We start from the raw sequence: 26478 nt of genomic DNA on the forward strand, positions 1-26478 counted from the left end.
ATATATATATATATATATATATATATATATATATATATATATATATGTATATATATATATATACATATATATATATATATATATATATACTTTCTTTTTACACAAAAAATTCAATCTCGGCAGAATAGTTGATACTTTCTACTATTGCCATATTTTTCACAACTTTCACTTTCAGTCATAGGGTTGAAACTCACATTTTAACAAGCTTTGGATTAAATAATTTCAAAATCCCTTTGAGGCTTTGATTTAGTATGAAAATTACTGAAAGAATGTGGGATAAACCAGACTTTTTAACCCAGTTCTAGAAGAACAATTGACTAGTAGGGTTTCCTTTTGGGACTGCTGCTTTGTGGTAGATGTGCAGGTCTGATTCCTTCCTTCTCTTTAGCCATATTAATTTCCTGATATATATCCTTGGAGAACAGCATGCACTCCCTTGCCTAGCTTTTCTTGTTCTTTTCCTCTACAACCCAGGAAGCCATTTGACCTGGGGCTACAATGGGTGCTAAGCTGAGGACATTACTGGGGGAGATGAGAATCATTACAAATTATTCTTTTTCTCCTGACTTTCCTTGGTGAGGAGGATAACAAACCTTGCACTTCCTACAACACAGGATTGCGGAAAGGAACTGAGTAAGATACTGGGAAGTGCTGCCGTCTGAATATCAGCTTTTATTATTGGCCTGGCCTGGGCTAGAGGAGCCGAGCTTCCATAACAACCCCTCACTTGGGAAGTGGGAAGATCCCTAGTGTGGGAGTCAGGGAACCTGGGTTTGAATTCTAGACTAATCTCTAGCCAGCTATGGGATCATGGGCAAAGACTTACGTCTTTGAAGTAAGAGCAGTACTTCTGCCTTTTCTCAAAGGAAAATCAGCTCAAACCAGATCGTTTATGCCCATGGATTGGCATTGGAACATTGGACATTGGATAGCAAACATCCTTATTAATTTTTGCTTTATACTTTCTAGAATCCTTTCATACAATTAATAATTGCATGACGTTAATAAAAAATGAGACCATTGTCTTATTTGACCCTCTCAGCAGCTCTTTGAAGAAGTTAAAGGAGAAGGTTATTATCCCCACTTAATAGACCAATAAACTGAGACTCAGAGTAGAGCAGACTGCCCAAGGTCACAAAGGAAAATTACAGCAGAGATGAGATAGGAACAAAGATTTCCTGCCTTTTCTCCTCCATTTCTCTTTTGTGGTTTCTGTCCACATCGCAAAGTGAACAACTCTGAGCTTTTGGACAAGCGTCACAGTCTCTATAACAGCATGGCCTAGATGAGGATCTCCAATTTGTACCCATCTATACTGCAGTTCTAGCCAGTTCTATCACGGTCCCTTTAAGAGTAGCCCCACCTACTCTTATCAATCAATACCATGTAGCCAATAGAAAATGACAACAGCAACGCTTCTCGCCTCTTAACCTTGGGGGCAGAACTCTTACAACTCAACCACACTATGGAGTGCGGGTGATGGGCCGGTGGAGAGAGGGAGACTGAGATACCGGTTAACCTCTTCCTCTTCATTGGCTCAAGACTGGAGAAATCGCTACTCTGATTGGCCTGAGTCGATGTCATTTAAGAAGGCAGGTCCCGCCTCCTCGGCGGCGCATCAAGTTTGGCTGCGTCGCCGGGGAAGGAGACGCTGCCCTTCTGAAGCGATGGAGCTCCCGGTAAGGTCTGGGGAGCTCACCTCTGGGGCGCCCGCCCACCCCCCGCAGCCTCTATTATTCTAAGCCGTGGAGCGGCCAGACTCTGCGAGGCTGGCCGGGCAGACAGCAACCACCAAGTTGCAGCGGGCATGGGTCCGGGTGAGAGGGGACGACTGGGCCCGAGGTAGTCGGAAGATTGGGGGGACCCGGGGGTTGCGGGCTAAGACGAGAGCTGCATTTGGGTTGGGGGAGAGCTTCCTGTTTGCCTTGCTTCCGAGAGGCAGGAGGGCAACGGTTTAAGGTGGGGGTCTAGGCCCCGAAGTTGGGACTCACGGGAGTGGAGAAGCTTGCCGGTGGTGGTGGAGTGGGGAAGGCTGACGGAGAGCTTTGCTGGGAGGTGGGAGGGGATTGCTCAAGGTGGGGAGGCTCGCTGGGAAGATGACTGCTCGAGATGGAAAGACTTGCTTGGGGTGGGAAACTGCACGAGACCCCTGCTCAAGTTGGGGAGGCTTGCTTGGGGTCGGATGCTGAGGGAGAGCCCTACTTTGGGGGCAACACTGGGAACGATAGCTCAATGTGGAGTCTCGGAGCTGAGGCAGAGGTCCATAGGAGGCAGGGAGGCTGCTGGGTTATTGTGGGGGAAAGGGGGCTTTTCAGAAGGCTCACCGGAGGTGGGTGGGTTGTTGCAGGTGGTCGAAGGGAAGGACTCTGGGAGGGCTGAAGGTGAGGGAGGCCTGAGATAGAGGTTTATAAGAGGAAATTGTAAGGAAAGTGATGCTGGGAAGTAGATTTTGGCTGTGGCTAAGGGAAAGACTCTTGGGAGGGGCGTGGCCCAAGGTCGAAGTATAAGGGGGAAGGTAGGTTTGTAGTAGGGGCGGGGCAGGCACAGGGAAGTTCTCTTAGTGGAAGGTCGGGGCTAGGAGAAAGTGAGGGATGTTGCTAGAAAAGTTCTTGGGGGAAGGATGGGGGAAGCTTGAGATGGGGGGGTGGGGCGCGGGGATTAAGTATAATAGGATTGGGGGAGGTATGGGGTAGGGATCTGGGGGAAAACCATTCGAGGTGTATGGGCCAGGAGTATATTAGGAGAGAGATGGAGCACAGGGTATGAGTGGAAAAAGTAACTTGGGAAGGGCTTGGCTCCGAAAAGATTGACTCCTAGATGGGGAGGCTCTCATGGTCTCAAAGAAAGTACTATAGTCGAAGATAACAGAGAAGAAAGGGACCTGGCTTGGGGCCCTTGTTGCAGACCTTCTACTAAGACAGCCTGCACAAAGATTTGGGATCTGGTCCACCGATCCCCCAACTATTGGTTTGCCAGCTGTGAATTTGGTCCCTGGAGAGGGATCTATAGCTCTGAAGGCCCCGTAGATGCTAGTTTTGGGGTACAGTGCTTGCATCTCTAGATACTGGCTTTGATGTGGAGGAAATCAGAATTCCCTCAGTGAATGAATGGTATAGAGGAAAGGATTTTGAATTTGGATTCAAAGGACTTGGTTTCATGTAATCAATGCCCTAATTACTATTTGTGTGACCGTGGACAAATCATCCCAGGCCTGAGCCTTGGTTTCCTCATTTGTGCAGTGAAGTGATGGGCTAGCCCACATCTCATCAGTCATGTCCAGCTCCTAAATTTCCTTGCAGTAAGTGATAAGAGCCATCTCTTTCCTCAGTCTCCTGGTATTCACTGTCTAATACCTGAATTCTGCCTGTGGACATTCAGGGGAAAGAAGCAGCTTTTTCCCTTTGTGTCTAGTTTTCCCTTAGAGCTTTACCCTCTTGTCATCTGACAGATGTTATACCCATTTTTGGCTTTGGAAGACCATTCAGAATCCAGTGATCCTCAAAGAGTTGAGCTGTGGTGTTTTTTGGGTGGGAGGCTGAGCTGTTGGAAGAAGGATCTGGAGCCTCTTGTGGGAATGTAGTGACCTCTTCTTCTGGTTCTGACCTGAAATGGTCCCATGGCTGCTTTTAGCTCTTTCTGTCCAGATTGCCTCAGCAGTCATGGGAATGACAACTCAGTTCTTAAGTACCTTATTTTTATAATTATGTAGCCAGCTAAGGAAGGGCCTTTAGAGGTTACACATCATTATCTGTAACCTCTAGGTAGTGTGGCATATTTGAAGAACACTGGATTTGGGGTTGGGAACAAATCTTAGATGTTACTTTCCAGATATTTAACCTTGACAAATCATTCAGATCTTTCTGGATCTCAGTTTTCTCATGTAAAATGAGGTGACTACATTAGATTTCCAAGATAACCTTGTAGTTTTAAATCTTATTAGCAGTTTTCCAGATAATTCAGGTAAAATTTATTTTTCTCTGGGCTGTGTTTTTTACTTGTCTTTTACTTTGTCTCTACAATGTCTTTACAGGAGCCAGATACATTTAATTGTAGCTCCTTTAACTTTGAGAGCCAGTGTTGAATAATGGGAAGAATAATTGACGTATTATAAGGTATATTGGGGTAGATCTAAAGTTGGAAGAGACCTGAGAGACTATGTAGTCCAATTTTTTCATTTTACAGATCAAGAAACAGAGGTCTAAGAATTTTTAACTTGCCCAAAGTAACATAAGTAGTAAACTCCAGAGGTAAAATTTTAATTAGAATCTTTTGACTCCAGAACGCATGCTCTTTCCATTGCACCATCCTGACTCCTACATCATCTAGGTTTTCTCCCTTGAAATTGAGAATTACAATAAACATGCATTTTACAGATGTGGAGACAGAAACACAGGTTAAATGACTTGCCCATGGCCATCCAGCTAGTCAATATGAGAGATGGGATCTTAATCCTAATGTTCTTGACACCAAGCTCATAACTTGTTTCAGTACACTATGTTACTCTACCCCCCCCTTCTTAGCCCCTAGGATAGAGTGGTGCACTTCAAGTCTGGAGAGACCCTAGATCGGACCTTGACCCTGACAGTGCCTAGCTATGTGGCCCTGGAGTCACTGAGCTTCCTGGGACCTCCCCATCAGAATAAAAACATCAACTTGTTCTTGGTGAGGAAAGTTCTTTTGTAGACTTTCATAAGTGGGAATTATTGTGGTTATAGTTGGGTTGGTTCATAAAATAGTCATGTGATTAAAATGCCAGTAATTTTTTAGAGCTTATAGCACAGTGCTTTGAATGTAATAATCACTTAATATACGTTGACTGACAAAATGACTATATCGTTAGTTCCAGGAGTTAAATGACTAACATTTTAATGAGTAACATTTGGTCATCAGCCTGGACACATAGGCCTCTATTCTTGTGTTTATTATACTTGCTCTGCTATAGGTTGTTCCTTATGATCTAAGGTCTTTGTACATTTAAGAAGTTCTTGGGGTGGTATAAGCAGCTTTATAAGAGGTAGTATAAGTTCTCTGTGGGTTCGGACTTGGTATATTGAAAGTCTGATGTTCATGGAATAGCTTGCAAGTCAGTGTCTTAGGAGACCATACCATCCAGTTGACTTTTAAGTTGCAGATCACACCTCTCCCTGCTCTGTTCTCATCTGGTTTAGGGCCTTCCTCCCACATTACTCCCTCCCTCCCAGGAACTTTCTCCATTGAGAACAAACACCCTCCCTTTTCTCAAATGTGCACACATCCCCCTTTGTCTTAGCCCTGTGGTCCATCCAGCTTAGAATTTTCTCAGACGGTTGTATCAAAAAATGCTTTCCTTGCTTGGGGTTAAGTAGATTCTGAAAATTTCTTGAAAAGAAGAGGATATATCTAAGGGAGTTGCTTCCTTAGCTTTTTCCCCAGCACCGAGTACTGTACATGTAGCTCCTGTGCTAGTGGTAATAGTGCCAAGGCTATTTGGTCCCAATAGAGAATATTCTTTGTTTCTTAATAGAACTTCAGGTGCCTTATCTTGACTCAGACAGGATTTTCCAAGTTTTCACTGATTCTTACATTATCCTTTTAGTTCTGCAAAGGCACTTTGGAATTGGAGTCTTCCTTTAGGAATGAGAATGTGACTGTGGCCCTGTGGGCAGTGAGTTGAAGCATTCCTCTAAGCCATTCCCACTGTGGGACTTGGGGTTCCCACTCTGGGACACTCAAAGCTGCATCTCTAATGCGGGATGGCTTTCCAAAGAACTGAAGGCATGTCCATGATCCAAGCTTTGGCCATGACGGTGGCAGAGATTCCTGTGTTTCTCTATACAACCTTTGGACAGGTAAGAAACAGTGTTTCTGGTGAGCTTTTTCTTACTATGTTTAGTTCCCAGTATTCCATGAGCAGTAAGCATATTTTCTCTCCTAAGTTTATCTTAGCATGGCTATAGCAAATAGGATCATAAAGAAATACAAGAGAAGGGACCTTAGAGACATCGTCTCCAACGTCCTTATTTTAGAGATGAGGAACACTGAGGCATGGAGTGATTAAGTGATTTTCCTAGGGCCAAACTGCTGTCTGAGATAGGATATTAATTCATGTTTTTCAAATTCTAAGTCTATCACTCTGTAGTTTGCTGTCTTCCTAGCTACTAACCTCTGATAACTCTTGCCCAACAAAGCCTCTGTGGCATTGGAAAGAGTGGTGGATTAAGATTTGAGAGTTTTGGAAGTTTTTAGCTCTGCTTCTAAGTTTCTGTGTGACTTGGAAAAGATCACTTTAAGCCTCAGTTTTCCCATCAATTAAATGGGGATAATTTTGCCTTGCTAACCATTACAGTATAGTGTGGATCGGGTAAATTGTAAAAGTATTTTGAAAAGAGTAAAATGCTAACCAGAATGTGAAGTATTTTCGTATTAGTTAATGAAGATGGAAGAATTCCATTTTGATTCTGGGAATGACATCCTTTCTAGTGCCATTTTGACTTCCTGAATTCCTCTTCTTGCATTAATTAGCATTTATAAGAATCTTTAACATAATTCTAAAAATGAAAGGTGTTTATTTCTGGGGAGATTGTTGAGTTCCTTCCTAGAAGTGGATGCCATTCAGTAGTGGAATTGGAGGGTTAGTTCCCCTAATAGCTCAGATCCTCCCTGAGAAGCTGTAGTCCAGGTGGGAGTTATTCATTGAACTTTTTCCTCCCTACTTCTGGGGGCAGTCGGCATTTTCTCAGCTTCGGCTATCTCCTGGTCTGCGGAAGGTGCTCTTTGCTACAGCACTAGGGACAGTAGCCTTGGCTTTAGCTGCCCATCAACTGAAGCGGCGCCGACGACGGAAGAAACAGATTGCTCCTGAGAAAGGAGGTGGGAAGCCTGGAACTGTTCCTATCCCGATCTTCATGACTAGAAGAGTTTCATCAGTGAAGAAAGGTAGATTTGGGGTGCTGAAAATTGAGGTATCCTACCATCCCAAGAAAGGTTGTGGTCTGTATTGGAAATGTCAGTTGGGTTGAGGCAGCGCCTGAAAGGAATACCATAGCTGGGCTGCCTGGAGGTAACAGAAGTAACCTTAAAATTAAATTTAAATAATAATTTTAAATAATTTAAATAATAATTAAATTAAATTAAAGTAAAATTAAAATTAAAATTAAAAAGAAAGTTCTGGTTGGGGAGAGCAGTTGTTTTTCAGTGCTGAGTCTATTCTAGTTTATCCTAGGTCTATAATCTGTATAAACCCATACTCCTCCAACCTCCTCCCTTCTCTCTTTCTGTCTCTCTGCTTCTTTCTTCAGTTCAGCTAAATATTTGTGTACAGAACATTGTGCTAAGGGTGTTGGGGGAGATAAGTTGTAAAAACAAGCTTTCTGCCCTTGTGGAGCTTACAATCAATCTGTTAGATATAAACATACCTGTAAAATGCAGTATTATTATTGAAGAGGAGTTTTCATGGAGAAAGTAACCCCTGAGTTGGGCTTTAAAGAATGACTAGGACATTGAACAGGTGAGGACAAAGAGAGACCTTCCAGATTTGGGGTAACAGCATACATACAAAGTTACAATCAAGGGTCCAGTGAGTAATCCTATTGGGTTAGCATACAGTATTACATGGGAGGAAGTAATAAGGCTAGGAAGGTAAAGTGTAGCATTCACATGTCAAACACAGGGGTTTAAACTTAGTAAGTAGGCAGTAGGGAAGTCACTGAAGATTTCTGAGCAGAGGAGTAACCAATAGCCAGGCCAGGAAGTAAAGGAAGATTAAATCAAAGATGTGCAAAGATGGAGGGTGGCGATGGGAGACTTTCAGTTTCTGGTGTCAGCTTTCCCTACCCTTTTGTATTTCACAGGCTATTCCAGCCGACGGGTCCAGAGCCCCAGCAGCAAGAGCAATGACACCCTGAGTGGCATTTCCTCGATTGAGCCCAGCAAACACTCAGGCTCCTCTCACAGCCTGGCTTCAGTGAGAACTCCTTCTGAATATTCTAGCTCTATCTCGGGGGCTGGATGATTTAGTGTGCAATCCAGGAGTGCTGATCATAGGGAGAGGCTGAATAGCACTGATTTTTCTGGCATTCTAATTAAAACAAGCATATATACGTTCAGACCCAGGTTAACCACTGTCAAGAGAAGAAGAAAAGAAAAAATTCCTTATAGTTTACAATCTAAATGGGGAAATAATTAAAGACAAGTCAAATGTTAATATAGGTTCTTTCAATGTAGTTCAAATTTAGGCATTACAGAGAACAAGGTGGGGTATGATTGTCAGAGAAAATAGTGGAGGGGGTTTGAGCTGGAGCTCTAAGGAGAAGAGAGGAGAGGGAAGGGCTCAGCTGTTTGGAGGAAAAAGCATAAGCAAAGACACAGACAGGAGTGCCTGGCAGAGTCCATGGAGAGGGAGTGTTAGGCCAGTTTGGGAAGGATCTTGAATGCCAGAATGAAGAATTTTCCAGCATTATGTGCAGTATCTGGTCTAGCTTTTTTTTTTTTTTTAACAGCATTTGGGAAGCAGGTAGATCTGGGTTGTGTGGAAGATGGGCTATAGGTTACTTTGTATATCTTGTATATATAGCACCAATCCCTTGTCTAGAAGCTTTTAGAAATGTACAGGCATTTGTTCTTTAATAGTTGAAAGAAAGATAAAACAAAACCCTGCTGTGCTTTGGGCCCAGTGCTTGTTGGATGCAGTGAAAGTAAATCTATTTCTGTTGTAGCAGTCATGGATCTAGGTCAGATCCTTCGCTTAAAGGACCTAGAGAGTTTTAGACCTTGATAATGAGTGTTCTGCTTTTGGATTTTCTTCCTCTTCTTGGAGTCTAGATGGTGGCAGTGAACTCCTCCAGCCCAACAGCTGCATCCTCGGGGCCCTGGGATGCTAGAGTGACTGAAGAGGCAGGGGCTGCTGGCGATGCAAATGCAGAGAACCTCTATATTCAAGGTACAGAATAAACTTTTCTTTGCAGTTTTTTCCAGGGCCTCCTCCTTCTCTCCCCCTGCAACTTTTCTTGAGACCCTGTTATGCTCTTCTGGGTGGTAAGTGATCTCCCTCATGGTACTTTTCTTTGACTAGAAATCTTCCCATTCCTTTCTGTGAAAGAGAAATGAGGTCATTTTCCAAACCAGAGAGCTCTTTTTCCTCCTGGTATTACAGGTGCTCTTTACTTTCTATTGCTATACTTATTCATTATCTTGTAATACAGACCTGGGGTTCCTTCCCTGTATCTGTACCTTTCATTCTGATTTTCTACCAATGTCAGGGTAGAAGGGAATAAGGCAACAATACGTATGCAGTTAGAACTGATTTTTAAGATTAGGTTCGCCTAAAAATGTCATTTCTAGGAACATATTAGATGGAATGCCAGTGATCACTTATAACATTCTTTTGATAACATTCATCTTGATTTATTGTCCCTGAGTATCAGTATTAGCTTGTTGGAGACCAGAAGAGGAGGGAAGAGCTTCACCTTTAATTTCCTAGTGGAGTTGTTAAAGGAAGTAGTGTTTCCTTCAACCCATTTGGTGTGGGTAGAAGGTAAATTAACTACTTCTTCACCTTGTTCTCACAGGAATGGAGCTGTTTGAGGAAGCATTGCAGAAATGGGAGCAGGCCTTGAGTATTGGACAGAGAGGAGACAGTACTAGCACCCCCACACCCTGGGACCATCTCAAGAATCCAGAGACCATCTCTGAGGTGCTCTCAGAGGTAGATGTATTTTTATCTTGGGTGGGATGGGGTGAGAAGATCCTGGTGATGGTGGTGATAAGAACAGGAAGGGCTCTCTCTCAAATCGTGAGCAGTAAGTAGTAATGACTGTTGTCTTTGTGTGTGATAAGGATAGGATTGATTTGGTAGCCACTGCTGGACCCAGTTGTAGTACATCTGCATTGTTTTATCCATCTATATTTCATTGGGCTTGCTTGGAATCAAGGACACAAACTGTGGTTTGGGATCAGTCTGTGAGTGCAGAATAGCAAAATATCTGATCTGTGAGAGAGGATCCATGACCTTGGCCTCATTAGCACTAGTGTTCTAAGTCAGGAGTTTTTAAAGCTTCAGAATGGTTACATTAACCAAAAAATTTACAGATCTTTGCACAAGTTGAAAAGTTTTGCTGTTTACTTTTCAATATTATTCTTCATAATTCTGAGAAGTAAATGTAACATTGTTCTAATGTTAAAAAAATGCACATTAAGAATAAGAGTGCAGTTGGGAGACAAGAATAGAAATTTCAAATGTGAAAAATCTAAAACACCTAAAGCTAGGAAACTTCTGTAGAACTCTGTTCTGCAAATCAGTTTGACATATCTCGCTGTAAACTGCTGTACTGTAGGTCCTTTGTCTCTTGCTAGAAGATTCCTCATTGTCTCCTAGTTTGTAGTTTTGTATTCACTGTATCCTCGTTTGTTTTCCCTTTGCCTAGACAGTATTGTTGTGAAGTATTTAATCTACATTTTGGTCATTTACAGGAAACTCTAGCCAGGGTTGCCCAGTCTCTGCAACCCCAATATGGCTGCATTAACTCTTAGGATTTTAAGTGAGACCAAGCCTAGCAAACTCTTCCTCATTCCTTCTAAATCCCACTTTGAACTGAATAGGTTGTCAAACCACTTAGTTATAATCATAGCTTCTCAGATTTAAACTAAGAGCTTTTTGATTGACCACTCTTTTTGCTATATGATTGATAAGTTATTTCTGCAGAGGAATCATTGGGCTGAATTTTCAAATAGGTTCTCCTTGATAGAACATGCCAGAGAGGCAACATATCAAATAGGCTCCATTACCTTATTCCATCTCTGCCTCAGTAGTAGAAATGACCCTTCCCATAATCTTTAGAGTCCATTGCTGACAGTCCAGGATGTTTTAGGCTTTTGCTGCTTCTTCTTTTTTCTTTTTTCTTTTTGTATTTTTTTTTCCCTCCTTGGTATTTCTGGAGCTTTAGGTGGGTGAGGAAACTTGAAGGGTTTCTTGCTTCTTGTCCATTGGAACCTAGCTCTGAGAGTCTGGTGGGGAAGAAGTTAATGTTGGATTGTTTTTGTTTAAAGCCAGAGTCCCAGAAAAAGGAGTTTGCTGAAAAGTTAGAATCCCTACTACACCGGGCATACCACCTCCAGGAAGAGTTTGGCTCGACATTCCCATCAGATAGTATGCTCTTGGACCTAGGTGAGCTGAAGTAGAGATCTTTGGGTAAAAGGTACCTCGGCATGGTTTGGTAATTTGTGAACATATCTCATGTCCTTGATCCTTTTTCTTCTACTCTCCTTCAGCATATGGTTTCCATAATCATTCTTTTTCTATGATCTCCAAACTGTCCTTTCAGGGAATGACATAGAATATTAGCACTGGAAGAGACTTTGAGATGTTAAGCTTGTCTTACAGGTGTAAAAACTGAGTCCTTGTAGAATAAAGGAACTTGCTCATGATTCCATCAGTAAATATTAACAGAATCAAAACTAGAAGACAATTTCTATTCAAAGTTTTGGATTGAGTGGTCTTTCTCTAACTCCCACTTTCTTCCCTGGAGGCTTATAAACACACACACATACACATACACACACAGTTCCTATAGTGTTGGCTAATGGGTTCTTGTGGTATTTTGATCATTTGGAGTTTTTATCTGTATCTTTCTTTCTTCCTCTCTTCCTCCTTCCTTTGACTCCTTCTCTCTGTCCTCCCTTCTCTTTATTTTTCTTTTTTCTCTCTCTTTTTTTTTTTTTTGACAGCCAGACTATTTGTGCTGAATTATATTATGTTCTTGGTCTAATAGAATGAATAATAGATTACGTTTATATGGGACTTTAAAGATTGTGAATTAGTTTTCTTGCATTATATTTACATTATTGCATTTATTAAGCACCTACTCCATGAAAGACAAGGAGAATACACAGAGAAACAAAACAGTTCTTCCAGGTGTATTATACTGGGGAAAACTTGCATGAAGTTAAGACAGGATAAAATATGTATATTATAGTGTACATATTCCCTTCTCTGGGACTCAATTTCTACCTCTGTAAAATGAGCAGCTTAACTTAACATCTCAAGGTCCCTTCCAATGCTAACATTTTGTGCTATTCCCTCAAGGGATAGTTTGGAAATGAGATGGAAAGAATGATTATGGGGACAATATGTCCAAAGAGAATGGAGGGAAAAGGAACAAGGACACAAAGATCATGAAGAAAAGATCCAGGTTCCAAGAAACTTTGGCTGATTTCATCTCTCCCCCTTTTCTCTAGAGAGAACTCTCATGCTGCCCCTAACAGAAGGTTCACTGAGGCTTCAGGAAGATGATGGCAGTCTTTCCTCCGAAGATTCTTTCTTTTCTGCTGCAGAGGTGACTTGAGGGCATTGCCCAGGATAGGAAGAGCTAGGGTATGGGCTGAGGGTTTTTTTTCCCAGTATTAATCCTTGTAAACTAGAATAGGACTAAGAAAAGTGTCCAGGATGTCTGACTCCATCATTTTAGAGATAAGCAAACAGATCCAGCTAGGGAAAGTGATTTACATAGGATCACCCAGTGAATTGGTAAAGAACCCATCTTGCAATTTATATCCAGACTCTCAGCATCTTGCTCCTCCCACTATGGGAAAGAGCTTAGGAATTTGGCAGCACTATGTACTGTCATTTGGCATAATGATGGGGTAGATTAAGTGATTCCTTTCTCTAATTGTATCTAGAGTTACATTAACAAGTATAACTGGTTTTATTTAACAAGAAAACATAAGATCAGTATCGTCAGTCACCAATGCAGGACTCTTTTGTATTTCTCATCTTTCCCAGTCTAGAACTAGTCATATAATGGGTGCAAATTGTAATTTTTTGGGAGGGTGATTAATTCTGACTTTTTCTCCTTTGTCTTTCCACAAAGCTGTTTGACTCCTTACAAGTTGGACATCTCCCTTTCCAGCTCTCTAGGCCAGCTGCAGCATATGAGGAAGCCTTGCAATTGGTAAAAGAAGGGAAGGTTCTATGTCGAACACTCAGGTGAGGAACCTTAAGAGCCTAACATCTCACTTCTCATATAGTGGAAGGTGAAAACTGGAATGAGGACAGGTTTGGGAGTTTTATTTCAGGTATTTGTGATGGCACCCTAGAAGGTATAAGCAAAAGAAAGTTTAGAATCTGATAGTCTCATGAGCATCAGGGTCTTTACATCTTTACATGAACACTTTACATCTATTATTTCTGTTGAGCCTAAGAATGCACCATCAACTTTGTGAGGTTAGGCACTCATTTTCAGATAAGGAAACTGAGGCTCAGAGGCTAAATAACTTGCCCATGGTCTCATAAGAATATCAGATGTGAGATTCAAACCCAGGTTTTCTTGACTATAAGCCTACTACTTCATCTACTACACCATACTGCCTCTCCAATTTCACAGGGCCATAAAGATTCAGAGTGTGCTTGAATATATCATCTAGTCAAATTTCCCTGTTTTAAAAACTAGGAAATTGAGGACAAGAAAAATTAGTACTATGTTGTTTCTCTGAGCTATTGAAATAATAGATTGGTGCAATGTAGTGTCTGTGAAGTTGATGAGAATGATGAATAAGAACATGGTGAGGAAAAAAAGATTAGAAAAGAAGGAAAGAGAAGGAAAAAATAAATTAGTTTCATAAAAACTAATAGATGGCAAATTAAATTTGTGCAGATTCTAATGTAAGTTCCTATTTTAGTATGAATTCCTGGCAGTGGTCAAGACAGAAAAAGCATTTCTGGATGGTTGAGGTAGAGGCTTACAAGCTATCGTATGAACTCATTGTGTTGCTAGGGTCCTGTGTAGTGTTTTATAAGTTGAACCAGATTTTTGTGGCAGGAATTAATGATTTTTCTAAATAAGTTTATGAAAGGCCATCATTTCAAAATTGAAGTTCTTTCTCTTTTTCTCTTCACATTTCTTCAAATTACCTCATCTTTACTTTGTAGTAGTGCATTTGTCCCCAGTTAAGGAACCATGACAGAAAGCAAACTATAGATGTTACTACTTTGGGATGTGGGATAGTTTTTTTTTAACCTCTTGCCCATTGTGCCCCAATTATCTTATTGATTCAAATGACTTTGTGACACCAGAAAGACTTTAGTTTTAGACATTCATTTGGTTCCTTCAGGGCTTCTTCTGACTCCAGGAATCTGTGGCATGATCATAGCTTTATTGTCTTGTGTTGTATCCTTACAGGGCACATTTCATCCCACATCTGACTTAAACAAAACATAAAAGTAACCTGTAATTGCACTACTAGTTTTATTCTTTTTTTTAAACTATTCTCAAAGAGATGTAAAGGATGAAACATCTAAACTTTGCTTTTATTATAAATTTTTCTATCAACAGAAAGAGCTAAATAAACACACAAGATACAGGTTAAGTTCATATCAAAAATGCTTAACCATTTTAGTTAATATTTTTTACCAGTTATATTCAAAGCAAAAAAAAGAAAAAAATTTACTTTTTTTTAAATTTTTGAGTTCTGGGTTCTCTCCCATATCCCCCCCACAATTAAGATACTATATGTGAAGTTATATAAAATATTTCCATAAAAGTCAAGTTGTGAAAAAAAATCATCTCCCACCCTAAATGAAAATAAAAATTCTCAAGAAAAATTAAGTTAAAAAAACAGAGTGCTTTGATCTGTATTCAGATACAATCAGTTCCTTCTCTGGGTATGGATAGGATTTTTCATCATAAATCCTTCAGAGTAGTCATGGATGATTGTATTCTTGAGAACAGCAATCATTCATAGCTAGTCATCCCAGAACATTGCTATTACTTTGTGTACAGTACATTTCAATTTGCTTGAGTTCATGGAGGACTTTCCAAGTTTTCATTTTGTTTTTCTGAGAGCATCCTGCTTGTCATTTCTCACAGAACAATAGTATTCCATCACAAACACACACCACAGTTTATTGAGCCATTCCCCAATTGATGAGCATCCCCTCAGTTTTTTTCTTTCTTTTTTTTTTGCCTTGAGAAGAAAGCTGTTACATTTTATGTATAGAAAAGTTATTTTCCTTTTTTTTCTGAATCTTTTTTGGTATTCATGCCTAGTACTGGTATTGTTAGATTAAAGGATATGCATGAATTTATAGCCCTTTGGGCATAGATCATAGCTTTTGATCATTTATCAATTGAGTTATAGTTTTTATTTTTTATAAATGACTGTTCCCCATGTTTGAGAAATGAAACCTTATCAGAGAAACTTGCTTTGAAATTTTTCCTACAATTAGAATTCCTAACTTCCCCCTCTCCATTTATTCTCTCTCCTCCTTTCATCCTGTCCCTTCTTAAAAATGTTTTGTTACTGACCACTCCCTCCCCCAATGTGCCCTCTCTTTTATCACCCTCTGAAGGATTATATGCCTAGGTTGGTGATTTCTTGGTTGTGATCCTAGCTCCACTGTTCCCTGGACTATCATATTCCAAGCCCTCCAGTTCTTTAATGTAGAAGCTGCTAAATCTTGTGTTATCCTATCTATGGCTTCACTATACTTGACTTGTTTCTTTTTAGATGCTTGCAATATTTTCTCCCTGATTTGGGAGTTCCAGAATTTGGTTATAAAATTCCTGGAAGTTTTCATTTTGGAATCTTAGTAGGTGATTGGATTCTTTCAATTTCTATTTTATTTCTGGTTCTAGAATATCAGGCCAGTTTTCCTTGATAATTTCTTGAAAGATAATGTCCAGGCTTTTTTTTTTTTATCATGATTTTCAAGTAGATCAATAATTTTTAAAATTATTTCTCCTAGATCTATTTGCCAGATCAATTGTTTTTCCAGTGAGATATTTTGCATTTTTTTTCTTTCTCTTCATTAGCTTTTAGTGTTTCCTTTTGTGGCTTTCTCAATTCTTTTCCTAATTTTTCCTCTATCTCTCTTACTTGATTTTTAAAGTGCCTTTTGAGTTCTTCTATGGCCTGGGCCCAAATTTTATTTTTTTTGGAGATTTTGGATGGAGGAGTTTTGACTTAGTTATCATCTTTTGAGTGTGTGTTTTGATCGTCCTTGTCACCATGATAACTTTCAATGATCAGAAACTTCTTTGGTTTTCTGCTCATTTTCCTAGTATATTACTTGGCTTTTAACTCTGTTAAAGCAAGGCTTGTTTCCAGGGTGGACGATGCACTGTCCCAGGCTTCAGGGGTTTTGTGCTGCTATTTTCAGAAACCACAAGCCCTCTTTTATGCCCTGGAGCTGTTAGGAGTGTCTGTGCCTCACAGAGCCCCAGAGGGTGAGATCAGAGCAACAAGTAGAACTTGCAAAAAGAAGCAAGTTTAGACTTGATATCAGGAAAAGCTTGTTTAACAATTATGTAGAAGTGCCATCTCAGGAGGGGACAGTTTCTTCCCCGTTAGCTATCCACTTTTTGCTTAAAGAATTCTATTTGTTGGGTGTGTCACATAGTTGTAAAATTCTCTTCTTCTGTTCAGCTGGCTTCTTGGCTGCTTTATGGAGAGCTGATTAGAGCTTGTATCCGCTGGCTGAACCAATGCACTCCAAGGTCATATTCACATGATGAGATGTTGGAGAACTCAGTGAAGGCTCATGTAAAAATGTTTTATAAAACATATCCACTGTTAGTAATTATTTTTCAGGAGGCTTGGCAGAGTGGATAGAGAGGAATTGAAAGCAAGGATCCAAGTCTCACCTCTGACACATACTGACTGGGTAATGCTGCAAGTCACTGAGCTTCTAGGAACCTCTCTAAATGTACAGATTGCAGAGAAAGTTCTGCCCTGCATTAGGAAGAGTTTTCTTATCCATATTTTCATTATGCTAATGAATTCATGGGTACAGACTCTATTACTATATCTATTAACACATACATATATATACATATTTATACATACATGCACATACAGACTTTTTTCCTCTTAAAGAGGTCTCATGTTAGGAATGTGCTCTGTCTTTGGGGGCAGTCTGTAGTTTGATCAATCTCAAGTCATTCATATATCCATTCAGCCCATCCACAAACTAGACAAGACTGAAAAGATGAATCAGAATTGTATTCAGTGCTGTGGAAGAAACCTCATGGTTCTCAAGTCCTTCTCAATGGAAGAGGCTGAACTTCAGCCCTTCTAAAGTCACAATTCCAGCAGTAGAGCTATGATAAGACTCTTTGAGGTTCCCGACTCCTAGTAATCCCAAGCTGACTGTCTTCTCTGACTGATGTTGTTGTCTTCTGTTTTCTTCTCTAGGACAGAACTTCTGGGTTGCTACAGTGATCAGGACTTCCTGGCTAAACTGCACTGTGTCCGACAGGCCTTCCAGGTAGGTGGGAGCCTAGGAAACTAGGAAATGGCATTGGGATGAGGGGACAAAATGAGATTCCCCTTTCACTTAGCATGGGGTCTTTGCCATCTACTATCTGAATAATTTTGCTACTTTCCTTCGGTTCCAGGTTTTTTTCCCCCTTGCCCATTCTCCATTGGGAGAACTCTCCCAGCCTGTATGTTGGTGTGTATGGGTCTAGGGACCTAGCATGTGGTTCAAATAAATTCATAGATAGGAAGCACTTAATGACTATTCTATTTATGGTGCTTTGGATTCTATGGATGTTGACAAAACAAGATGTTCCTTTTAAGAAGCTTCCCTCATCTTGGGTGAGACTGTTTGGTCTTTGGACTCACACAGGGGATGTTGGGGGATAGGGATGCTGGTTTGGGTACCAGGCAACCAGTGTGGAGCAGTGTGGCTGGCCTTTTCTTCATGTGTTAATTGTTCAGGTAGAGTCATCAATCACTGAGTTGACCTCAGGGTGGAGTGTCCCAGGGTCCCAGCATCCAGTGTAGGGAGAACAGGAAGTGGAGAATGTTTTAGGAATTCTCAGATAATGTCACTCCATTGAATCCCTCCATTCTTCCCTCTCAGGGACTTCTGCAAGATGAAAGTAACCAGCTGTTCTTTGGGGAGGTTGGGAAACAAATGGTGACGGGCCTGATGACCAAAGCTGAAAAGGTAGAATGTTGCTGTGTTTATGGGTGCTGGGTGGGCATAGGGGCTTGCATGGGTGTTGAACATCTTGGTTACCCTCTAGGTTTTCAGCTTTTTTTTATGGATCTTGCCTCTCAGACTGCTTCTGAAAGTCACAAAGCTTGAATTCTAGTCCTCGCTAGGCCACTGACAGGCATAAGTAATAGTTAGTGCTCACGATTCTTACTGCTCCTTCTGCTCACACTTGTGCCTGCTCCTAGGGAATGCCATCCAGGATTTTTGCCTTTTCCCTACTTCTTACCTTTAGAGGGAGATCCAGGAGTCTTTCCTGTTTGTAAGGTGAACCCATGTTTCTTTTCCTTTTTTAGAATCCAAAGGGCTTCTTGGAGAGCTATGAGGAGATGTTGAATTATGCCCTGAGACCAGAGACCTGGCCTACCACACAGCTGGAGCTGGAGGGGCGAGGGGTGAGTTGACCCCAGATGCTGGGGCATTTGCATGACTTTGACAGATTGTTAGTTCCTTGTGCCATTTTTCAGAACCCCTTAGCAGGGAGGGAGACTATTGGATAATACTAGATTTCTTTCAACTTCCAGGAGCTTCCCCTAGGCCCCACTGCTGCTAGGGGACTAAAGCCTCCAAAATGGGTGGGATTGGATAAAATGGCAGGGAAGGAGAAGAGGTCCTTTCTCTGTCCCTAAGGTCCTCTCTGAGGTTCCTGGCTATAGGAATGGAAGCTGAGAATTCCCTGAGACTGGGCTCCCATGACCCCCACCACTCAGGATCCCCAGGAATTGGGACATGGCATGCTTGGGCTTGTAAGCTGATGGCTTGTTGATGAGCCCATAGGGTTAGACTCGGGAGATCATGGGATTATTGGTAGGTGTTTCTCAATAGCTCTGAGGGGTGGGGTAACCCTTTCTTGTGAGGGCTCTTTCAGGAGTCCTCTTACCTGCCTAAGCTGGCTGGGGCCCAAGGCAGGGTGGACAACTCTGTAAAGGCTTCTTCCCAAAAATAAATATTGTAGTGGTTGTAGTGTTTTGTAGGGAGCCATACATTCCTACATCCTCTCCAAGGGTCATCTTGACTTTTTAAAAACAAAAGTAGACCTATTTCTGAAGCTGACCAGCAGGAGGGAATCTCTTTATGAAAAGTAGTGTGGTACTATACTAAGAATAAGGAAAGGGGCAGCTAAATGGCAAAGTGAATAGAGCACTAGCCCTGAAGTCAGCTGGTCTGGAGTTCAAATCTGGTCTCATACACTTAATGCTTCCTAACTGTGATCCTGGGCAAGTCACTTAACCCCAGTTGCCTCAAGGGAAAAAAAGGAATTAAGAGAATTGGGTTCTGGTTCTGACTCTGCCATTAATCATCTAGTTTCTCCATCTGTAATATGAGAGGATTTGGACTCAATGAACCCCAAGATCCCTTAAACTTGTAATATTATTTCTATTATCTCTCCTGAACTGAAATGTCACTTTCTCCAGGGGAGAAAGGCCCAAGAGGGTCCTTAGGCAGTCCCAGCCCCCTCATTGCCTGGCTCCTTCCTGCCAGGTGGTATGCATGAGTTTCTTTGACATCGTGCTGGATTTTATTCTCATGGATGCCTTTGAGGACCTGGAGAACCCTCCCTCCTCTGTGCTTGCTGTCCTGCGCAATCGCTGGCTCTCTGACAGCTTCAAGGAAACAGTAAGTTTCCCTATAGCTCTTTCTGCTCTTCTCTTCTCCTCCAGTCTCAACTCGATTCTCCACTGCTTCAGACTTAACATGCTACTTGGATCCTAGATAATTAGGATTATTATTATTATTGCCTTCACTCTAGCCAAAGCCCTGGACTAGAGTTGTCTAGAAGGAATAGATAAGGACTTGAGGAGGGGAGGGAAGAATACTTAGAATGTAAAGGACCAACACACAAAGAGGAAATTGAGATGCAGGAAAACTTGTAAAACTGCAAAACATCCTGCACCTTCAGCTTAACTGGGATAGAAATTTGATATAATGAAAAGAGCCCTGGTCCAAGTCCGAAGTCCTTCAACACCCACTACAAGTATGAGGTTGGGCATTCCGACTTCTGGGATCCCTGCAGAGGGAGCTTGTTTTGTGGTCGGCTGGGATATGGTGGGGATGGGCTGAAGCTTCTCTGAGTGCAGTGATTTTGTCTTGTTCAGGCTCTGGCCACTGCCTGTTGGTCTGTTCTGAAAGCCAAGAGGAGGCTTCTGATGGTGAGTAAAATCCAGGAAGTGCCTTGGCTCCCAAACACCCTCTCATCCTTAGACTAAACGGCAAGCATGTGCCCAGGCTTTCTGTGAGTGCTTCTGAAAGAGAAGCAGAGTCTGCCCTCAGGATGTTTATAGTCTATTAGAGGAAATAACAGTTCAAGAGCAGTAGAGGGCAGTATACAATCATTTGTGGTGTAGGTAGTAAATGCATAGGAACAGAGAGGAGGAGGAGATTATTGAGAGCAGCTGTAGTCAGGGAGGTTTCAGAACTTGAGCTGGGCCTTGCAGGATGGTTACAATTTGGACAACGAACTGGGGTATTCCTGGCAAGGGTCCCAAAATGAGTAAAAGCCTTCCATCTGAGTGTAGGGGTGATTCCTTTTGTGCTAAGTGCTGGAAATAAACAAATTGAACTCATCCCTATTCTCTAGAAACTCAATTCTTTCGGAGAACTCTTATTTCTAAATACAAAGGAAATTGGGGGAAATACAGGACGTACATTATAATTCATAGGTCATTGCTTCCTTTTCCAGGAAAAACAGTGCCATTTGACTACTTTGTCTTGTTCCATACGGTGGCTGCTAATGGCTATTTTGGTTTATGTTACTCCTTGCCTTTCTAGACTATGCAGCTAGTTCTTAGATGGGATAGAAGTTCTGTTTAGAATTGTAGCTGGCCATAGAGGAATGAGTACTTTCTGACTGGTGCTCTAAGCAGCCCAGCTGATTTCACCTCTCTTTTTTGACTTTAGGTGCCTGATGGCTTCATCTCCCATTTCTACTCCGTATCGGAGCATGTTAGCCCCGTTCTTGCCTTTGGCTTCCTAGGCCCCAAGCCACAGTTAGCTGAAGTCTGCACTTTTTTCAAGGTAAGATGTTGGCCAGGGAAAGAGCTTTGACTTCATTACAGTTTATCAGTAGATGGGAGGGTTCTAGAGTCCATGTCCTTTCCATTACCACCCTGCATCCCCATCTGTTTAGGATTCCCCTTGAAGAAATCAAACTGGCAGGTAGGACTGATGGTGGGATGGCAGCCGTCTCAAGAAGCTTCCAAGAAGGGGATGAGGTGCTGTGCTAATCTTTTGTTCCTCTTTCCAAAGTAATGTTTGATTGTTCTGCTGCTCTCTGGGTTAATTGTGCTTATAGAAAAGCAATCTGTAGCATTAAGTGCCATATTCCTGTGGTGGAACTGGAGTCTTTCTTCTTTATACTTCTACTTTAGCTAAGGAAGAGGAATAATCCATCCTGTGTAAGTTTATATCCTAATTGACAGAAAACATTTGCAAAATCACATGAGACAAAATATAATCAAGATCTATATTGGGTGGGAGAAATGCCCTAAGAGAGCAGAAGAGGAATGGAGATCATTGGAGAGCAGGAAAGGCTTAATGTAAGAATCAGGATTTGATCTGGGCCTTGAAGGATGATTTGGATTTGGAAAGGACAGTAAGCAAGGAGTGATGAGATCTTTTAAAGCTAGAGAGGCACTTCAGAAATACTCTGTCCAGTTCCCACATTTTGTAGTTGAAAAAACTGAAACTCCAAGGAATGAAATGGTGGTCCAGTGTCAGATTGGGAATAGGCAATAAAGACAGCATGTAAACCTAGAATTCAGCCAAAATGACAAATGTTAGCAATGGCCAAGAGCAGAGGTGGTCTGGGATGGGGGATGATCCTGCTCCAAAGTGCCCAAACCTTCTCAAGCTCAATTTCCTCACTACACAATGGGGATAGTTAATACTTGCAGTCTGCTTTACTGGGTTGTTACAGGTTGAGTGTTTTGCAATCCTTCAAAGGGCCGTATGAATATGCTGTTGTTGGATAAGTGGGTCTGTCCATGGGAATCAGATTGTAGGGACTAGAAAAATCCAAACATAGCCCCTTTCCCTCCATCCCCAGCATCAGATCGTGTACTACCTGAAGGACATGTTTGACCTGGACAACGTGCGCTACACCACTGTGCAGTCCCTATCGGAGGATATCCTTCAACTGTCCCGCCGACGCAGCGAGATCCTCTTGGGTTACCTGGGAACAGAGCCTGTCCGTGAGATGAACGGGATGTTGCCCCATGAAAATGGACCTCTGGGGGAGCTTCATTAACTACCATGCCTCCCGGAGGAGGGCTGACTCCTCTCTTCTGTCGTCTCCTCTGGCGATGGGTGCTTGCTCTCTCCTGAGGGGCCTGAGGGACCACAGCTCAGCCTCCTCTACCCTCTCCCCTGGTCCGGCTTCCCTCGGTCCCTCGGCTCACCCTCCATGGAGGGGTTTGCCAAGCCAGGGTCATGGACCAGTCGATGACTTCCTCTTTTCCCTTGCCATGGAGTTCTTGGCCCTGGATCTCAGCTTAGAAGGACCACTTGTGATGTCCCTTCCTGCCTTTCTGTCAGTCCCTATATATCATACAGTGGTGATTCCTGGGCCATGCTCAGGAAGTCAACATGTCTCCCAGACTCTTTTTCCTCAGGAGCCAGATGGTAATGCCTTGTTTGTGAGGCTGGTAGTGAAGGTCAGCACAGTCATCTGTCTGCCTCATGGCGGGCTCAGACATGCAGTAGGGGGATGTGTCTTAATGTGGTGGAGGCAGGGAGGTAAGGGAGCCTCTGCAGAAGCTGACAACAGTCGGGGTGCTCTACACCACCCTCTTTGGGTTGGCCCTTCCACTGGCCAGATCCGGGTCTGAAACTCTAGCAGCTGCCATCGGGTGTGATGGTGAGAAAGTGACAGAGGGAGGAAGATTGTGGAGTAGAGGGAATGGTGAAAGCAGGACAGAGTCACAGGGGACAGGTGGTGAAGGTGGAGCAGAGTGTGTGTGTGTGTGTGTGTGTGTGTGTGTGTGTGTGTGTGTGTGTGTGTGTTAGAGAAAGCCAGCCTCTGGTTAGGAAGCGATTCCCTTCCTGCCTTCCTGACACATCCTGCTGTGGGCTGTGATCCTGGGTGAGGCACTAAACCTCTCCGGCCCCCCCAGAATCTGTCTAGGACTCCCAGTGGTAGGCGGTAGGCTCTTCTGTCTTACCCACAGAGAATAGCTTAAGAAGAGTTTGAGAGTCTTCATAGAGTAGGAACACAAGTGACCAAGAGGATGATCACTACAAAAGAAAACGAGAGAAGAGAGTGAAGGGAAATAAGAAGGGTCACAGAAAGGTAGAGGCAGAAAGAGACAAAATAGCATTGAATCCAGCTCTTTCATTTTACAGCCAAGGAAACTGAGGACCAAGAAGTGAGATGACTTGGCTCAGAATTGTCCAGCCAGTTGGTGACAGATTTGAGACTTCACTTTAGATTTTCTGATTCTAGATAAAACTGTCTTTATTATGTCACAAATCTCTGGTCTGCTGACTGGAGTAAAAAGTTATTTAGAGTTTGCCAAATATATATATCAACATCCTACCCTGTCCCCTCTTTCCAGCAAGAAGGAAGCAGTCCTGAGGACAGCCTTTTTTTCTGCACTTTATTATATTGTGTGGATGTTGAACTGAAGGTTCGTTCCTTCCTAGCCTCCACCTGGAACCTCCACCCTTGCACATTTATTGGGTGTGTGACTTGGAATATTCCTGAGCTGTTGGACTTGGGCTGATCTGAAGAGTTTTATTCCCTTGAGAATTGTACAAGCCCACTTGTACTCATTGTCTTGACCTTAGGGTTCCAACTCCTCCTAACTACCAAAGCCAGCCCACTTGCTTTGTCTGTGCCATGGCCAGGTGAATGCCTGCCAGCATAGACAGTGGGACCTGGTATTTGGATGAAATTCATAATGTGGGCCAGTACAAAAAAATCATCTGCTCTTTCATCTGCCAATTGAACTTCCCCGAAGAATTTAAATATCATTTGAAGAGCCTTGTTTTGCCATCATTTCCCCCATTAAAAATTGGGATGTTACTCTACCTCTCTTATCTGGAAGATTCCTGGAAGTCCCCCTGGAAGAGGAGGGAAAAAATTTCCTTGGTGTCCTGAAATGCTGTAGAGGCTAATCACCCCAAAGCAGAAGGGGTTGCATTTTTAGCTTCTAGAAATTCTTTTTCCAGTGTCCTTCCTGGGGAAGCCATCACTACCAAACCCTTGTGCTCTGGCCCTTGGTATCTTCGTATGTCCCATCCCCCTGACCAATAGCCTCCACTATGATTGATCTGTCACTGAAGTTGGCTCTCATAGCCTCATGACTCATATGGAATGAGCAGATGTGTGGAAGGAAAGATGAGAGGTAAACAAGTTTTCCACCCCCTTGTTTTCTTCAAAAGATTTTAAACAGATGTATTTCCCAGAACTTTATATTCAACCAGAGAGCAAAATAAATACTCTATGTCAATGTAGTCTAAGTTTAGAGAGCTGTATTTGGTATTCCAGCCAACACAATTGGCCGCTCTAGATAAGTTACATTAGCATTTTTCTAAACTATCCTTATTTTCGAGAGTTTTTTTTTTAATCTTAGTTCCGCAGACTCACTTCATTCACAGCAATTACAGCATTGAGCTTAAGTAGGACTTTTAAAATTGCCTTAAAAGGGGGCAGAAAAGTTGGATTGTCCTATTGAGACAACTTTAAAAAGTTGATTTTGGATCAGTTTTGGGATTTTTTTTTTTAAATGTCAAGAAATGTGTTTTGGGGAGAAGAATCCTGCATCAAATTTTAAGAGGAATAAAAAGATTGGAATGAGATTTTGTAAAATGTATACATTTGCCTTCCTGATAGATTTTGTTTGTCTGTTCCTTCTCTGAGCCACCCATCTTACCCAGATTTCTAGAAGATATGAACTCTGACCGTTCCAGCAATTCATAACTCTTGATCATCTGTGGATATTAATCTAAAGAATCGTTCACTTGGGAGGGCTGTGTGCTTCATCTTCTCTTAATCTCCATTCCTCAGAGATGCTCTTTGTCACACTCACACAATCTATGAATGTAATCTTGTGCTTAATTCCATCCCTTTTTGTTTTCCCCTCTGATCTAAAGGTGTATTTATCTTGCTTTTGTTTGTTTACATATCCATGAACTGCCTCTGACTCTGATTTGCAGCTTTTACCTTTTGTATGGTAGATAGAATATGTTAACTGGAGTCAAATAAAAAAATTTTCTTTCATTTTTCACTGTGGTGCCATTGGACCTATGTTTGATTCTCTTGTTACTAGGATTTACGAGGTGACCATCACGAGAGCATGTGGACATTGCTATTAGAGATTTAATTTAATAAATCTTTTTAATTATCCTTTACCTTAAAACTATAGAACTAGAAAAGACTGGAGATCATCTATTATATGGTTCTTCATCTGGATAGATTTCAAGGAGTCAGTGAATTTAGATGGAAAAAAATTACAAATTTTTTTTTTCACTAACTTAACCAAATGGCATTACTTTCAATTAAAAATATTCTGAAATAGGTACAAAGCCTTCACTGGAATGCCAAAGGGGTCTATGACAAAATGAAGAACCCCTCTTCAAACCCCTTCATTGTGCAAATAAGGAAACAGGCCTAGAAAAGAATAATGGTATACTTCAAATAGCACAGCTGATAAATTCCAGAAATGGAATTAGAATCTAGATTCTTTGACTCTCAAGTCCTTTACTCTTTTGTCTCTTCTTGGGTGCCACTTATGTTTGTTTGTTTTTTTAATTTTTCCAATTATTACATTTTCATTGCATTAAAATACTACCCTCTTTGGCTAGTCATATAGGTTTTCTGCTAGCCAAAGAAGTAGGTCTGTTAGGAAGCTTGAAATATAGGAAAAATGTGATGAACTGATCCAAATGTATATTTTTTAGTGAGCATACACTGGGATAACTAGGTGGAACAGTGAATAGAATTGGGTCTAAGATCAGAATATCCTGAGTTGAAATCTTTCCTCACCTGTGACTCTGGGCAAGTTATTTAATACCATTTGTGTCATTTTCCTCATCTGTAAGATGAGCTAGAGAAGGGAGTTACAGACCATTTCAGTGTCTTTACCAAGAAAACTTCAAATGGAGCTGGAGTAGAAAGACAAGAAAGCATAAAAAGTGACTAGCAAACTCTAGCCCTTGAGCAGAAGGTTCCAAGAGCCAGGTAGCTATGTGCATAAATGTAAATATTTCACCAAGATAATACATCTGTCTAGTCATCTAAATATCTTTTCACCCAGGAACTCTGGGCTGTACTGATAACAGTAGGTGGTATGTTGCATTTTCTACTCTTCAAAGATTACAGACATAACTTTTTTCCTGGAATGGAGCTTCTAGATCATGTAAAGTGACTTGGTGACAGTTTCAGCAGTACATGGGGAGCCCATGGCAGAAAAGGGATAAGAATGAGAGCCCTGCCTCTGTGTCTAATGACTAACCTTGCTTTTAAAGCTTCTGCTGTCACCCAGTTGGAACATTAATGAGGTAATAAT

At 41.7% G+C, this 26478-nt stretch overlaps 1 protein-coding gene across 3 annotated transcripts; it reads left to right on the forward strand.

Annotated features, from left to right (window-relative positions):
* Positions 1-1589: 1589 nt before the first annotated feature.
* MIGA2 (mitoguardin 2) lies at positions 1590-22554 on the forward strand. 3 transcript variants are annotated; one of them, XM_051980151.1, is made up of 17 exons: positions 1590-1679; positions 4521-4662; positions 5576-5828; positions 6705-6915; positions 7830-7942; positions 8800-8917; positions 9546-9682; positions 11023-11140; positions 12211-12308; positions 12843-12958; positions 17164-17236; positions 17837-17923; positions 18268-18366; positions 19454-19588; positions 20068-20121; positions 20870-20986; positions 22017-22554. In XM_051980151.1, exons 3-17 carry the CDS (start codon positions 5733-5735, stop codon positions 22215-22217), a joined length of 1773 nt encoding a protein of 590 aa, XP_051836111.1. In that variant the 5' UTR covers positions 1590-1679; positions 4521-4662; positions 5576-5732; the 3' UTR covers positions 22218-22554. The 3 variants fall into 3 exon arrangements, with proteins under 3 accessions (XP_051836111.1, XP_051836112.1, XP_051836113.1); XM_051980152.1 differs by lacking the exon at positions 4521-4662 and having other exon boundaries at positions 1600-1679; XM_051980153.1 differs by lacking the exon at positions 1590-1679 and having other exon boundaries at positions 2699-4662; positions 9546-9670.
* Positions 22555-26478: the final 3924 nt, after the last annotated feature.

Source organism: Antechinus flavipes, chromosome 2 (assembly GCF_016432865.1).
Source record: "Antechinus flavipes isolate AdamAnt ecotype Samford, QLD, Australia chromosome 2, AdamAnt_v2, whole genome shotgun sequence".
Classification (NCBI taxonomy): Eukaryota; Metazoa; Chordata; class Mammalia; order Dasyuromorphia; family Dasyuridae; genus Antechinus; species Antechinus flavipes.